Source organism: Amphiprion ocellaris, chromosome 9 (genome assembly GCF_022539595.1).
Source record: "Amphiprion ocellaris isolate individual 3 ecotype Okinawa chromosome 9, ASM2253959v1, whole genome shotgun sequence".
NCBI lineage: Eukaryota > Metazoa > Chordata > Actinopteri > Pomacentridae > Amphiprion > Amphiprion ocellaris.
In genome coordinates, this window is record NC_072774.1 from 3000188 (window position 1) to 3015789 (window position 15602).

The 15602-nt window shown below is 38.4% G+C and overlaps 2 protein-coding genes and 1 non-coding gene across 3 annotated transcripts; 1 reads left to right on the forward strand and 2 right to left on the reverse strand.

Moving 5' to 3' along the window:
- Positions 1-1183: 1183 nt before the first annotated feature.
- LOC111571082 (zinc finger protein 79-like) lies at positions 1184-2533 on the reverse strand. Its single transcript, XM_023274155.3, has 2 exons — positions 2124-2533; positions 1184-2039 (listed from the first exon to the last, which is right to left on the reverse strand). Exons 1-2 carry the CDS (start codon positions 2287-2289, stop codon positions 1432-1434), a joined length of 774 nt encoding a protein of 257 aa, XP_023129923.1. The 5' UTR covers positions 2290-2533; the 3' UTR covers positions 1184-1431.
- Positions 2534-4730: 2197 nt separating this feature from the next.
- tpi1b (triosephosphate isomerase 1b) lies at positions 4731-9690 on the reverse strand. Its single transcript, XM_023274148.3, has 7 exons — positions 9503-9690; positions 7188-7311; positions 7027-7111; positions 6818-6950; positions 6655-6740; positions 5415-5502; positions 4731-5326 (listed from the first exon to the last, which is right to left on the reverse strand). Exons 1-7 carry the CDS (start codon positions 9609-9611, stop codon positions 5208-5210), a joined length of 744 nt encoding a protein of 247 aa, XP_023129916.1. The 5' UTR covers positions 9612-9690; the 3' UTR covers positions 4731-5207.
- Positions 9691-13644: 3954 nt separating this feature from the next.
- LOC111571085 (U7 small nuclear RNA) lies at positions 13645-13702 on the forward strand. The gene has a single exon (XR_002746328.1). It is a non-coding gene; the product is annotated as a U7 small nuclear RNA (small nuclear RNA).
- The last annotated feature ends 1900 nt before the right edge of the window (positions 13703-15602 follow it).

Sequence of the window (15602 nt, forward strand, 5' to 3'; positions counted from 1 at the left end):
CTCTTCATCCTCCAGTTATTCCAGTTTTACACCAGTTTTACACTAGATTTACCCTCCTCCTCTACCTCCCCTCCCCTCCTCCCCCTCCTCCTCCGATCTGCCTCCTCCTCCCCCCTGAGTGAGGCTAATAGGAGACACATGTCGGTGAAGAGTCTGTCCAGTGAGCTGCAGCCGCCCTGCAGAGCCAGAATTCCTCTGACTGAAACCAGAAGAACCAGAGAGGAGGAGCTGAGAGGAGATTTACTGCTGAGGAACCTCCTTCAGAACCTCACAGATCAGAGAACAGAACTGCTGAAGATCCTCACATTTACTGAGTTCAATCCTCCAACAGAAGCAGAAAACCTGCAGATCATCTGATGCAACAGAAGGGCCTCATAATGACATTATTGTATATTTATATATATTTTTATATTTATTATACATTTCTATTACATTTATATGTATTTCTATTATAGTTATATATATTTATGTAGCCGTGAGCTGTATTCAGGCTGTGCGTTGGTAAAAGTCACCTTGATTAAGTGTGTCAACATAAAGAACCTTCAGCAGCCTTCAGGCTTCACATCTGGTTTATTCTTAGATCTTCATCCTTCAGTCGAGTGTCCAGGACAAAGACGAGTTTGTCTGATTTTACGGCTGCATCGTCTTCTCTTCACGTTTGGACCTAAAATAAAGGTTTTTATGAATAGCTGCTGCTTCCAACTGCTGCAGATGTGAAGAGGCTGCTGTAAATAATATGAATTCATGTTATTAATGACAGAAGTACAGAAGCTACTGTCTGATGTTTCTGCTCCAACATGTGACTCCAGTTTGTGTGGATTAAAGGAACCAAACCACAAATCAACACTCAGTGAATCATCAGGACTTATCAGGAAGAGGAGGAGACACTAAACCATAAAAAAAAAAAAAAAAAAAAAAATCTCATTTTATGAGCTGGAAAATAACTAAATAAGTACTTTGAAATTTAACAGTCATTATCTGTAGTTTAGAAGAAAAGTGGTAAAAATCCCAGATGTGGATCAAATTTCTGATGATCTGAGATTTAAAAAGTCTTCAGGTAAAGATCAGATTATTCCTCCTTCACTGGCCCAACATGTGAAGTGAACCATGAGGCTGTTAGCGCCACCTACTGGAGCTTTTCCTCTTTTCCTGCAGAACAAAGCAGAAACCATGAAGCAGAGCATTTATCAGAATTCAAACTTTATTCAGAGAGCATAAATGCACCATCACTGGTTTATAAAAGGTTCTTCCAGTTTTAGGTCCAGACACATTAACCAACATAATGAAATAATAACAACAAAAGACAGTAATAAAAGCTACATTCTGTTCACTCTTGTCGTGTTTCTGGTGGATTTTTACAGCAGTTTGTCTCTTTGTTCCACTTGGTGTAAAAACGCAGAGGTTTGTTTCTCCAACACGTGACCTCAGGACTCACTCGTGCACGGCGTCCTTCTTGTGCACGCTCCTCATGTGTCTCCCCAGACTCTCCATCCACTTGAAGGTCTTCCCACAGCAGCTGCAGGCGAAGTGCTTCCCCTCGGTGTGGATGGTCTGGTGTCGGTTCAGGGCGCTGGTGGTGATGAAGGTCTTCCTGCAGATGTCACACCTGTACGGACGCTCACCTGTGTGAGTCCGGATGTGAGCCGCCAGGTGAGAACAATTACTGAAGCGTTTCTCGCACACGGAGCAGGTGTAGGCTTTGTCTCTGGACTCGTCCCCGCTGTGGTTCTGCTGGAAGCTCTGGAGGTGCTGGAGGTCCGCGGCCTCCTGCAGGTTCTTCAGGCTGGACCCTGGACACATGAAGCTCTTGATGTCTGAGTCCAGAACCTGGAGCTGCTCGGAGTCCGGGTTCATCCAGAACTCTCTGCTCCTCTGCTGCTCCTTCTTCACCTCGGAGGCCTCCGGAAGCTCCATGCCGCTGTCTCCGTCCTCCTGCCCCTCACAGGGCGCCTCCTCCGGGGCAGCAGCCGGAGCAGGAGGCTGCAGCTGCTGGAGGTCCTGCAGAACCTGGGCTCCGACACACCGGTCCGGTCCGGGTTCTAAAGCGAACACAACAACAGCAGAACCGCGTTAATGCATTAAAATGGGGTTTAAATGAAGCAGCCGGGGGTGACCGCACCGACCTGCCCGCAGCAGCTGCAGCCTGAGCCGGCTGATCTCCAGCTCCTTGGCCCGGAGCAGCTCGTCCCGGTACTCGGCCAGCAGACCCTCCACCGCCGCCAGGATCTCCTCTGCGGCCGCCGTCAGTCGGTCCTGCAGGAACATCTTCAGACTCTCCAGCCGAGACATGGTTCTCAGAAACCCGCGGTTCTAGTGGATCCTGCACGTCACGCTCCGCTTGTAAACACGGACACACGAGACTCAACACGAGACTCGACCGCCCTCTGCCGGTCCGGAGGGGAGCAGGACGGGACGGGAAGCAGCGAGGGTCAAAATTACTCATCCTGGTCTAAATTCAGATTTAGCGAATTTATTTATGGAAAATGATCAGGAGCTGCAGTTCTTTACTAGAATGTGTCACAGCAGATAAACCCTAACCTCATATTATTATTATTATTATTATTATTATTGTTAGCAGCAGTATTAGTAGTAGTACTAATTGTATTAGTATTAGTAGTCGTAGTATTGGTGGTTTAATTGTAGTAGTAGTAGTACTAGTAGTAGTAGTATTGTTATTAATAGTAGTAGTACTAATTGTATTAATAGTCGTATTATTATTATTATTATTATTATTATTATTATTATTATTATTATTATTATTATTATTATTATTAATAATAATAATAATAATAATAGTAGTAATAGTAGTAATAGTATTGGTAATATTAATAGTAGTAGTAGTGTTGGTATTATTATTAGTAGTAGTATTAATAGTAAGATTATTAGTAGTAGTATTTTAAATGGAGGATTGTGGAGCTACAGAGACACTTTGACTTTTAACGTTAGAAAACCACATCATGATGCTTTTTTTAGTTTCAGTGGAAAAGTTCAGGTTCATTTTATCGTCTCCTGTGGAAAAAATCTGCACCAAAGAAAGAAATGCAGAAAAAGAGCTGACAGGAAAACTGGGGCTCAAATCTAAAGGTCTGCAACTAAAACCAGACCACAGAGGTTTAAATGTAGAATAAGATCTAAAAACAATATTGCTGCTCGTTGTTTTCTAAGATATTTTACAGTTAAATGAAGGTGAGTAAAACACGTCTGAGTCTGAACAGAAGAAACCTGATGGCCACAGTAGAAACAGCTCACAAGCCTGAAATATAGAAACACTGATTATTAACCAGGTGTGAGGACATTTTATTGATTTACTGTCAGGAATCTGAACCAGAAGGAGCTCAGCTTTAAACTGAAACGTGTTGATGTGAATTCTCGTTTAATCAGATTAAATGCAGCTGTGGAAGTTTCAACACTCAGAATGTGAAGCAGACAAAGACGCTCAGAAGAGCAAATATTTGGTTAAAAGTCAGAGTTTACCGAAGATAAACGTGCAGACTGAAGGAAAACACAAAGAGCAGAATTGTCTGAGAGAAGCAGCAGAAACGTTTTGGATTTGTAGACTGAGAAGTTTCATCTGAGGTCCTCTGATTAATTCTTCTAACTGTATTAACCCTCCTGTTGTCTTCATGTACAGGCACCAAAAAATATTGCTTCCTTGTCTGTAAAAAATTTAAAAATTCAGCAAAAAAATTCTCCAAATTTCTGAAAATTTGCAAAACCTTCAGGAAGAAAATTCCAATAATTCCTTAAAAGTTTCCCTTAAAAGTTTTATTTGAAAAAAAAAAAAAATCTCCCAAATTTGGCAAGAAAATTCTTGTAAATATTTTCAAAAAATGAGTAAAAATCTTCCAAAAAACCCTAAAAATATCTAAAGTGATTCCATATATATCAGTAAAACTTCTAATATTTTCTTTAAGAACATTCAGAAAAAAATCAACCAAAATCCAGTGAATTTCGCTGGATTTTGGTTGATATTTTTTTTGTGAATGTTCTTGAGCAACATTTTTGTTAATGTTTCTTCTTTTCCACCAAAAAAATGTAAAAAAAAAAAAAAAAAAAAAGAAATTCCCAAAAATGTTGAATATGTGGACATCAGAAGTTTCACTGTGAAAATGTATTTTTTTCCCCACATTTTCAAACTTAAAACGGGTCAAATTGACCCACAGAACAGCACGAGGGTTAAGAGAACCAGCTGCTCCTGCTGTTCTAATTCACACTGATGTTCACAAACGAGTCATAAAAACTGCAGAATATTATTGTCTTGACAGCTGCACCTGCAAACCGATGGATTCTTACAGGTTTATTCCACTAAAACTTGGATTTTTTTCAGATGAGGAAACAATATTTTTTGGTGCCCGTAAATGAGGACAGCAGGAGGGTTAAGATATATATCAGATGATCATCACGTGTCTGATGTCTCTTAATATAATGTACTTCAGAAAATACAGGAGTTGCACCATTCTAATAATTAGAGACTGAGATTCTTTAGATGTTCATTTTTATGTTTTTCAGTGAAGCAGAAATTGTCTCCCACTAAAATCAGAGCTCATAATGTTGCTTTTTAACTGTGTCACATTAGTATGATTATTAGAAATATTCACTGTAGAGCTGCAGATGTCTGATCTAGGCTCTCCAGATGTTAGAGAACGTTTGATTCAGTGAAAACAAACCAAACTAAAATCCTGAATTGTGTTTTCTGCGTCTGATAAACATGAAGACAAACAAACAGCGAGTCTGTCTCTGCTACCGTTTATTATCATCATGGTTCCTTTACAGCTTCTTCCCGCCACCGTCGGCCACAACACAGCGATGAACAGGAAGTGACGCTCCGCTCTCGGCCAATCAGCCGACAGCGAGCGGATCATGCATCTACAGAACATCAAGACCACAAGGAGAACAAAACTGCGACAGATTCGCACGAAAAACTGGGAAAGTGTTCAAGTAAAGTCTGAGTCCACCTGCAGGAGAACAGACAGGTGGAAGCGAACGGGTTGTGGTTCTCAGGTGGAACCCAACAGGTGAGTGTTCTCAGGTGGAACCCAACAGGTGAGCGTTCTCAGGTGATCAGTGCAGGTGTCCGTCTGTCCTTTATTCATGACAACATACAGAAAATAAAGAACGACACAAAGACTCTGGTGAAATGGGAGGTGCTAAGGGGCTGAGTGATGATGGTCTGGCCTCTGATTGGCTCCCACGGCAGCTCCGCCTCCTTACACCTTGGCGTTGATGATCTCGATGAACTCCGGCTTCAGGGAGGCTCCGCCTACCAGGAAACCATCTACGTCCTTCTGGGAGGCGAGTTCTTTACAGGTAGCACCGGTGACGGAACCTGAAGAGAACAGGATGGAGGGATTCATTGATTGATTGATGGATTAATTAATTAACGGATTAATTAACTAACTGATGGATGAACTGACCTCCGTAGATGATCCTCACAGAGTTGGCGACGCTCTCGGACACGTTGGTCTTCAGCCATTCCCTGAGCTTCTCATGAACCTCCTGAGCCTGAGATCAATGAGACACATGATTATTGATTATCAGTGAATATATAAATAACTGGATCCTTTAGTTCTACTGGACTTTCCTGGTTCTCATTTAGTTTTAATGTTCTACTGCTGGTTTTAAAGCCTTAAAGACACCAAAACTCCTTCTGACCACAACTCCAACTATTGATTACTTTCACTGGCGATTAATCGATCAGCTGCTGGATCAATGAAATATCAGAAGAGGTGAAACATGTGGATCAGTTTTTCTAAAAGAAACCAGAAAATATTCACACTTCAGAAGCTGTGATTATAGAATTTAGATTAAGACTGATGAACTGAAAATAGTTGATTAATTTAAGTCGACAGTTGATTGACTAATCGCTGCAGTTTGAATCGATTCTGAAGATATAATTCTAATATTTACCTGTTGACAAATATTTATATTTCTAATATTTACCTGTTGACATATATCTCTAATATATTTAATTTCTAATATTTACCTGTTGACATATATTTATAATATTTCTATTATTTACCTGCTGACAGATATTTCTTATATTTCTAATATTTACCTGCTGTTATATATTTTGTAATATTTACCTGCTAAGATATATTTCTAATATTTCTAATATTTACCTGAGATATATTTCTAATGTGGGCTGCACAGTGGTGTAGTGGTTAGCGCTTTCGCCTTGCAGCGAGAAGATCCCTGGTTCGCGTCCCGGCTTTCCCGGGATCTTTCTGCATGGAGTTTGCATGTTCTCCCTGTGCATGCGTGGGTTTTCTCCGGGTACTCCGGCTTCCTCCCACAGTCCAAAAATATGCTGAGGTTAATTGATCATTCTAAATTGCCAGTAGGTGTGAATGTGAGAGTGATTGTTTGTCTCTGTATGTAGCCCTGTGACAGACTGGTGACCTGTCTAGGGTGTCCCCTGCCTTCACCTGAGTCAGCTGGGATAGACTCCAGCCCCCCCATGACCCTAGTGAGGATTAAGAGGTGTGTAGATAATGGATGGATGGATATTTCTAATGTTTACCTGCTGACAGATATTTCTAATATTTCTAATGTTTACCTGCTGACATGTATCTCTAATATATTTTAATTTCTACTATTTACCTGTTGACCTATATTTCTAATGTTGACCTGCTGACATGTATCTCTACTATTTACCTGCTGGGGGGAGGCGGTCTTGCCGGTGCCGATGGCCCAGACGGGTTCGTAAGCAAGCACCACTTTGCTCCAGTCCTTGACGTTGTCTGTGGAGGAGAAACGTTTATGAGATGGACGTTGTGTTGAGAACGTTCTCACGTCTCTGCTGTGGATAAATCTGTACCTGCAATGACTTTGGTCTGAGCGAACACCACCTTCTCCGTGATGCCTCCCTCCCTCTCGTCCAGCTTCTCTCCAATGCAGGCGATGACGCCCAGACCGTTCTCCAGGGCGTGGGCCGTCTTCTGGCCAATCAGCTGCAGGCGTAGACTTGTTGGTTAGCTGCTGTTTTAGAGGACTTTACTTCATCTTGAATCATCTGCTCAGACTCACCTCGTCGCTCTCTCCGAACACGTGGCGTCTCTCTGAGTGACCCAGAATCACCCAGTTCACTCCACAGTCCTTGATCATCGCAGGGCTGCAGAATCAGACACAAAAACGGATCAGAACTTGAAAATAAACAGCCGACATTGATAAGGTTCACCTGAACATACCTGATCTCCCCGGTGAAGGCACCTTTAGGGACTTTGTAGCAGTTCTGAGCTGCGACGCCGAACTTGGCGTCCAGTTTGGATCTGGCAAAGTCCAGGTAGATGGATGGAGCGCCGCAGACCACCTCTGTTAGAGATCAGAACCGACACTGAGTCAATAGAAGCAGACACCAGAACCTTCAGAACATCAGAGAAGAGCAACAGGTTCATTAGACTGATGACGGATCAGTAATCAATAACCGCATCTGATCAGTCATGGAGGAAAAGATGACAAACAGAAGCTGAAGAGTCTCTTCAGACGGTTTCAAAGAGATTATAATGTTTTATTACTCTGCCAAGGAACATGTCGGAGATATGTGACAATGCGGTCTGTCTGTCTGTCTGTCTGTCTGTCAGCAACATTATTCAAAAACAGACTAAAGGATTTGGATGAAATTTTCAGGGAAGGTCAGAAATGATACAAGGACCACGTCATTAGATTTTGGCAGTGATGCAGCTTATAGTCTGGATCCACGGATTTGTTAAGGATTTCCGTATCATTGCGAGGTAGCGGCACGGCATCACTGTAACCATGACAACAAGTGAACATGATTGTGATCCTACTACAAATCCACCGCTGAGGACTTATCAGGACTTATCCATCAGAAATGATACAAGGAACAACTGATTAAACTGTGGGGGTGTTTCTGAGTCCCATCAATTCCCACCACCTGCTACATATTTAGGTCACGTGATTCGGTATCTGTACATAATGAACACATGCATAACACACGCCTGTGCTCAGCGCAACGTCATTTTGTTTGTGGGTACATCTATATTAAAGTAGATGAACTCAGATGTACCCAGAAGAAATGCTGTAATTTAACAAAAAAATTAAAAATTCCACATTTCTGACAATGCCATATGGGGGAATGGACAGCCTTGGAGGAGGACTGCGCTCTCTTTAGTGCTTTTCTTGTTTAGCAGCTTGTTAATCTGCAGCGCCACATGAGCAGAACCAGGAGAATCTCTAAAGAGAAGATCTGGCTGCGGAAATAAATCAGTTATGTGGAAATATTTCACATAAAAACTGTCATTTAAATCAGCAGCACAAAGTCCTGATTGAATCCAAAGATTAAAACAGTTGAAGATGAAGATTCCAAACTGCTTTTGAGTTCTAATTCTTCTGCAGATTCTCCATCGATCACCACTTAACTTCTGGAACTCTTCATTCTCTTTTCATGTGTCTGGATTATTTCAGCGAGTCTCAGTTTCTTCTGGACAACAAACATTCAGAGGTTCTGTTCAAACAGCAGCAGACTGGACGGGTCAGCGTGCACTACAGCCAACACACCGACACTCAGTGTAACTTTATCTTAGTCTATATTAGACACAGACTGGTATTATGGGATGCTAAAGGTCATTTGTTCGGCGCTGCATTGAAGGTCAGAGTTCAGCGTAGGAAAGGTCGCCGCATTCTGCAGAGGTCAGAGTCGAGTTCAGGGGGTCGCAGCTAAATATCCGGCAGCTGAGTTTCCACGTATTCATTAACAGAACAGAAAGGCCAGAGGACAGGCGCTTCTGAACGCACCATGCTGCTTTCAAGTCATTACGAAAAGGGGATCCAGCTGGGCCTGAACATTAAAACATAAAATGTGACGAAGATTTGATTAACAGAAGAACAAGTTTGATCCTGAGAATCACAGAAACAGCCAGAGACACGTTCAATGACTCACCGTTCACTGTGCTGCATTCAAGGCCCGCTCGAAAAACACACAACACCTAATTTCACACATGAAGAGCTGAAAATAAAGAGTTAGTTTCTGCTCCACTACTATAAATTAATTAGTTTTGCTCCAAAAACGGGAGTAAATTTCTTCTAATTCACTACATTTGGTTCAGTTTTGAAATATTTTGGTGAACTTTTTTTTTTTTTGTTTTTTTTTTACAAATATCTTTTACGCTTTTTACTTTTCTTTTGTCTTTTAGTCTGTTGTGATTATTCATCCTTATTCTGCTGTTCTTCCGGTTTTCACTTCTTCCAATAAACCTGCTTCCTGCCTGCTGCTGGAGACGGTGCGTTCAGGAAGCAGCGGACGGTTTGGTTCCTGAACGCACCGTCGCCAGCAGCGGACCCTGAACGCACCGTCTCCAGCAGCGGACCCTGAACGCACCACCAGCTGCTGGACTACGTGCCGCCGAGCGCGCGCACCCACCGGACATGATGAGACTCCATCATCAGCTTTAAAAGACCGAGCAGAACCAGAACCCAGAACCGGAACCGGCTGCTGCTTCTCTCTAACCCCAATCAGAACCGGTACAACCGGGGCTCCACTTACCGACGTTGGGGTCCGTCTTGGCCCCGTTCATGGTCTGGATCAGCTCCGTGAGACTCTTCTTGTCTCCGTTCATCTTCCAGTTTCCTCCCACGAAGAATTTGCGGCTCATGTTTGCGGAGGTTCGGGTCTGTTCTGCGGGTCTGCGGCGGTTCGGAGCGTCGTCCTGCGGGGCGGCGGGCGGCGGAGGGCGGACGGGTATTTATGGGGGGGCGTAGCCCCGCCCACCGCGCTCTGCTATTGGTCCGGACTGGCACGCCCGTGAACGCGTCTGACAGCTGAAGACGGGGGCGAGCAAAATGTCATGACGCGTTCAGGAGCTGCTGGTGAAATTTAAGTTTTTATACAAACACATTCGGTTATTTTATCATAAATTCACCCTCAAATCAAAGTTATGTTTAAAGTGAATTTTTTATTTGACCCTCGGGTTTCATCTGGCTGGAAACGACAAGAGACAAGAGACAGGAAAACAGGATTAATTTTATTCATGTAACACATTTTTAATTAGAACACTGTGTCCAATATTGTTCATGGGTCATCCCAGAATTGGAGGATACTTTACGTCCCACCCATCAAATTTCTAATAATTCAAAAATTAAAACATGCAGTTGTTGTAAATGTTCTTGTCCTGAGACCAAATCTAAAAAAAAGTAGGAGAAAAGAATGTATGAAATATTTTTAAAATACCAAATAAGTCTGGAGTTTCCCCTAAAATGACATTTTTCTCTTGTCCCACCTCCCTGATGACCAAACTGAATCTCTAATAAAACAGTTAAAATGAAATTTAAACCTCCTTTTTGATTTTATTTTTTTTAATTGATGTCGCTTGGAATTGTGGGAACATTTTTTTAATCATCAACAAAATATTTTAAATAATAATTATTATAAATGGAACATGTGTCCCACAACATGTTAGCTTAAGCTGTTGAGGATGTTTCTGTCATTTTGTGTCTTGTTTTTGTCATTTACATCATCAAGCAGTTTTCCTAAAGAATGTGTAGAGGAAAGCTATGTCCTCTCTTCTATTTTTCATATTTCCATCCCATTGTCAGCCTTGATTGAATGTCTCCCTCTACCTCATATTATCAGGATCAGACTAATTCTTTGGACTGTTTTCCATCAGTCAGTTTGTCCTCTTGGTCAGCAGTAACAGCAGCTAAATATCTAGCTTCTACTGCTGAGAAAAAGATCACATTAGCATGGATTAGCAACCCTGTTACTGTGATTAGAGTGGGGTTAGCAAACAACACAGAAAACATGGAATAAAAATGCTACCATTGATATGGAAGCTGAGCCAATCAATACCTATTATTGATGAATGTGGAGCAGAAAACTGTAAAAGAGAAACTTTATTTTTCAAACATTTTGAAGCCCAGATGTCCTCCAGTTCTAGAGGACCGTTGAAATGGTCACAGATGTGCAATTAAAGAGTCTGTTTTAGTTGTGGTGCAGTTTAACAGAAGTCATGATGGACAGATTCGTGGCCTTGGATGCTTCTCCTTCCTCTGATGAGTCCTCCTTGGTGTGATCCATGGAGACCAGCCTTGTTCTTCTCATGGACATGTTGCTACCAGAACTGCTCACATTCATCAGGATGCTCTTGGTGCTGATCCTTGGATTCTTCTTGTCCTCTACCATTCTTCCAGTGCAGGGCTCACGTCTGTCTTCCTAGCAGCCCTTTAACATGTTCCACAGCGTGGAACTCCTTGGACTTTTCCATCAGGCTTCAAACTGTGGACACTGGACCTGGAAAACCTCAACAGTCTGACTGATGAAATAAAGTGTGAACAGCGTCCTCTACAGGTCTACCGAGGGAACTGACCACCATGGTGTACCAATGATGGATCCTTCAGCCACCAGAAGGATCTGTCATTGGTATACTTTCATATTTCAGGCAATACTTGGACTACTGCCCGCCCTATTTGCTCCTTAACTGCACAGAAAAGTTCTGATCTTCACTCTCTCCTTTTACAAGATCATTCATTGCTTTCTGTTCCATATTCTTGTACTGAATTGGGTAAAACTACTTTTGTTTACTCTGTATCTTTTGCATGGAATATGTTGCAGAAAGACTGGAAATTAACCAAGTTAACCCTCCTGTTGTCTTCATTTACGGGCACCAAAAAATATTGTTTCCTTGTCTGAAATAAAACAAAAATTTAAAAAAAAAATCCCCAAATTTTTGAAAATTTGCAAAACATTCAGGAAGAAAATTCCAATAATTCCTTAAAAATTTCCCTTAAACGTTTTATTTTTAAAAAATTCCCCAAATTTGGCAAGAAAATTCTTGTAAATATTTTCAAAAAATGAGTAAAAATCTTCCAAAGAAATCCTAAAAATATCTAAAGTGATTCCATATATATCAGTAAAACTTCTAATTTTTCATTTAAGAACATTCACATAAAAATCAACCAAAATCCAGTGAAATTCGCTGGATTTTGGTTGATTTTTATGTGGTTTTTTTCTGGATGTTCTTAAAAAAACTTTTTTTTTTTGCATTTCTTTTTTTTCCACCAACAAATGTTCAAAAATTTCCCAAAAATGTTGAAAATGTGGAAATTTTCGCTGTAAAAATATGATTTTTCCACATTTTCAAACTTTAAAATTTTGACCTGCAGGACGACACGAGGGTGAATCTCATTGAATGCTTTTGAATCCAAACTGTGAGTTCTTGAGGTTAAATAAAGGTTAGTAATAAATAGTAGTGCATTCACACTTATTCAAAATAAAACCACATTTTTCCTGGTCCTTCTGGAAACAACCTCTGAAACAGTCTTTGCATTTCTAAAATTTAAACTTTTTCCGGTAAATTCTGGTTTCCAATAAAAGCGTTTTATTTTTCCCACTTCAGCATCTCTTCATCCACCAAACTTTCTACCTTTATTTCATCTATATTCAGAAGTTTGTTCATTTATCATTCATAGTGATTTATATAAAAGATTTTACAGTAGTTTCTGATTTATGCAGTAATTAAATTTGACATCCAGAATCTTCTCTGTAAATACTTTTGACTCTAATATATCAACTGAATTAAAAAAGAATTTTAAAGCTGGATTTAGTTCATATTTCACTAAAATAGTCATCTTAATGTCTGTAACCAGCTGGTTTCTGTTTGTTCACCTGCAGTGTTTTCCCTTAAGGTTCATTTAAATCTTTTCAAACTCATTTTTATCCTTTGTGTTCTTATTGGCTTTAATGATTTATTATTTTACTAACTCAAACCCAAATGTTTTTGTATTTTTGTTTTCACTGTTATCCAGGTTTCTTACTTTTCTGTCAACATCTTTGAATTTCTGACTGAGCTGAGCTTTAAAAATGCTGGATTTATTCATTTTACATTCCTGATTGTCACCTGATTTACAGATATGATCAATGTTTCTTATAAAAGCTTCATTTTAAATGGAAATATGCAGTCATTCGTTAATTAACTGCTGATCTTTTAAGGAAATTATAAAAACAATTAGCTGTAAATATGTAATTTTTAACAAATAAATACAAAATACAAATACAAAAGGTTTTTCAACTTTTCTGTTGCTTCATAAACCGACTGATTTCCGCAGAAAGTCCAGTTGTTGGAGAAAATCTGAAAACCGAGGAGGTGTTTAGCATATTTCTTAATATAAACGATTAAAAAAATCTGATCTTTGGCAGCTTTGTATGGTTAATTACAGTAACCGAGAAAAAATTCAGGTTTTAACAGAACCGGCAGCTTGTACGACACAGAACCGTTCAGAATTTCAGGTTAATTCTGATTTTAAAAAATGAGGAAATGTGAGGAAAAAAATAAAGAGGAACTAGAAGCCACAGTTGGCTCTGTTGCAGAGGAGCGACGATCTGCCGTCTGATTGGCTGAAACCACATATGTCCCGCCTTCTCCGTGACGGCATCGTATTGAACGATGTGATTGGTGGACACGCAGTACAGTTATTCAGATTTGCATACCCATCAGGCACTGCGGCAAACTGTGGTTATTCTGCCTCTAAATCCAGTTTAAACGAGTTATTATGCATTTTTACATATATATTTAAATGTGTATTTCTATATTCTACTGTTATGTTTATAGTTGGGCTTTTCATCTAATTCAACACCGTAATCAAAGTTTCTGTATCAGATAAACTAATGCTGAAAAGCACTGATGAGCAGTCAGGATTATTTGCTCTTTTAGATATTTGTCTAGCAGGTTTCTCATAATGAGAAGCCCCTAAAATGTGTGAAATAAAACCTGAAACATATAGTTATTAACAAACAACAAATGTTCCGATGCGGTTAGTTTTGTTGAACTGGATTTAGGCAGCAGGAACTTAAGAGCTGGGAGACGTTCAAGGACTTCAGATCTGAGGTGCTTCTGTTTACTATCAACGTGTTGAAAGAACAGCTGATCCACGTCCCCTGTGATGTTGTTTGAAGCAACAATGACGTCACGATTTGTCCCACAGGTGACAATGAGGCTCACCTGAAGGAGGAAGCTCACCTGGTTTCTGTCTTCAGGTGTAAAAATCTAAAAGATTCATGAAAATTTTGGCTTTAATACGTAAAACTGTAGTAAAGTCTGTTCTGGCGTGACTTAAATGAAAATCAGAAATAACTAAAAATCCTCCATGTTTCTGACATTTCTGTTCCATTTGAAAATCAAACATCAGGGTGGAATAAAACATAATAATTTTAAAAAAAATAAAATAAAAAATAAATCTAGAATCAGAGCTGTCAACTTGAAACATCTATTTGTAAATCTAAATAATAACAATGCTAATAAAATAATAATACAATACTAAGACAACTTATTAAATTAATAATTATAATAATTATTTGCCTAATTGTTACTGCTAGAACCACTTTTTAAAATCAATATTGCTAATAATAATAATAATAATAATAATAATAATAATAATAATAATAATAATAATAATAATAATAATAATAATAATAATAATAATAATAATAAATAATTAATAATTAATAATAATAATAATAATAAGATGGTACTACAATATTAAGACAACTTATATTAATAATTATAACACTTATTAGCCTTATTGTTGCTGCTATAGCTAATTTAAAAATCAACAACAAGAATAATAATTATGATTATAAAATAATAATAGAATAATGAAATAATAACACACTACTAAGACAATTTGTTATATAAATTATTATAGTAATTATTAGCTTTGTTGTTTGTACTAGAACTATTTTTTTATCAACAATAACAACAACAATAATAATAAAAAACATAATAATAATCAAATACAATACTAAGACAACTTATTATGTTCATTATTATAACAATCAATCGAACTATTTTTTATCAACAATAACAACAACAATAATAATAAAAAACATAATAATAATCAAATACAATACTAAGACAACTTATTATGTTCATTATTATAACAATCATTAGCCTTATTGTCAGTACAAGAACTACTTTTTAAAATCAACAACAACAACAACAACAACAACAATAATAATAATAATAATAATAATAATAACAATAATAATAATAAATTAGACAAAATAGGATAAAAGCTAATAATGTTTATTATTATAATTATTTTTATTATTATTATAATATAATATATAATAACATTTATTGAAATAAAATAAAATAGGTGTTTTTTTTAAAATTTTTGTCCTGTTTTATTAAATTTTATCCTATCATCATGTTGCATTAAAATTTGTTGCATATTTTCATGTGATTGCATTCACCAGTGATGTCTATTTATTTGATGTTTTAATTAAAATTGTAGTTTCTAAGAATATACTGGTCAAACTTTTTTGTAATGTGTTATACAATATATAATATATATAAGTATATAATATATAATAATGCTAAGAATAACTAGAATAATTAATATTAGCAATTTTACATCATATTTTTGTCCAATTATTCTTATTATTCTTATTCTTATTCTTATTCGTATTATTCATAATAGTGTTGCTGCTGTAGTTACTGTCTGCGGCCACATGAGGGCGGGCTGACACCGCTGAGTCTCACCTGTTTAAAATCTTCATTTTGATTTATATTAATTAGAAGAAAAAAAACGTCTCAGAAACAAACCGATGGTGACCGGATGAGTCTGAACCTTTCACTGATCAATAATCA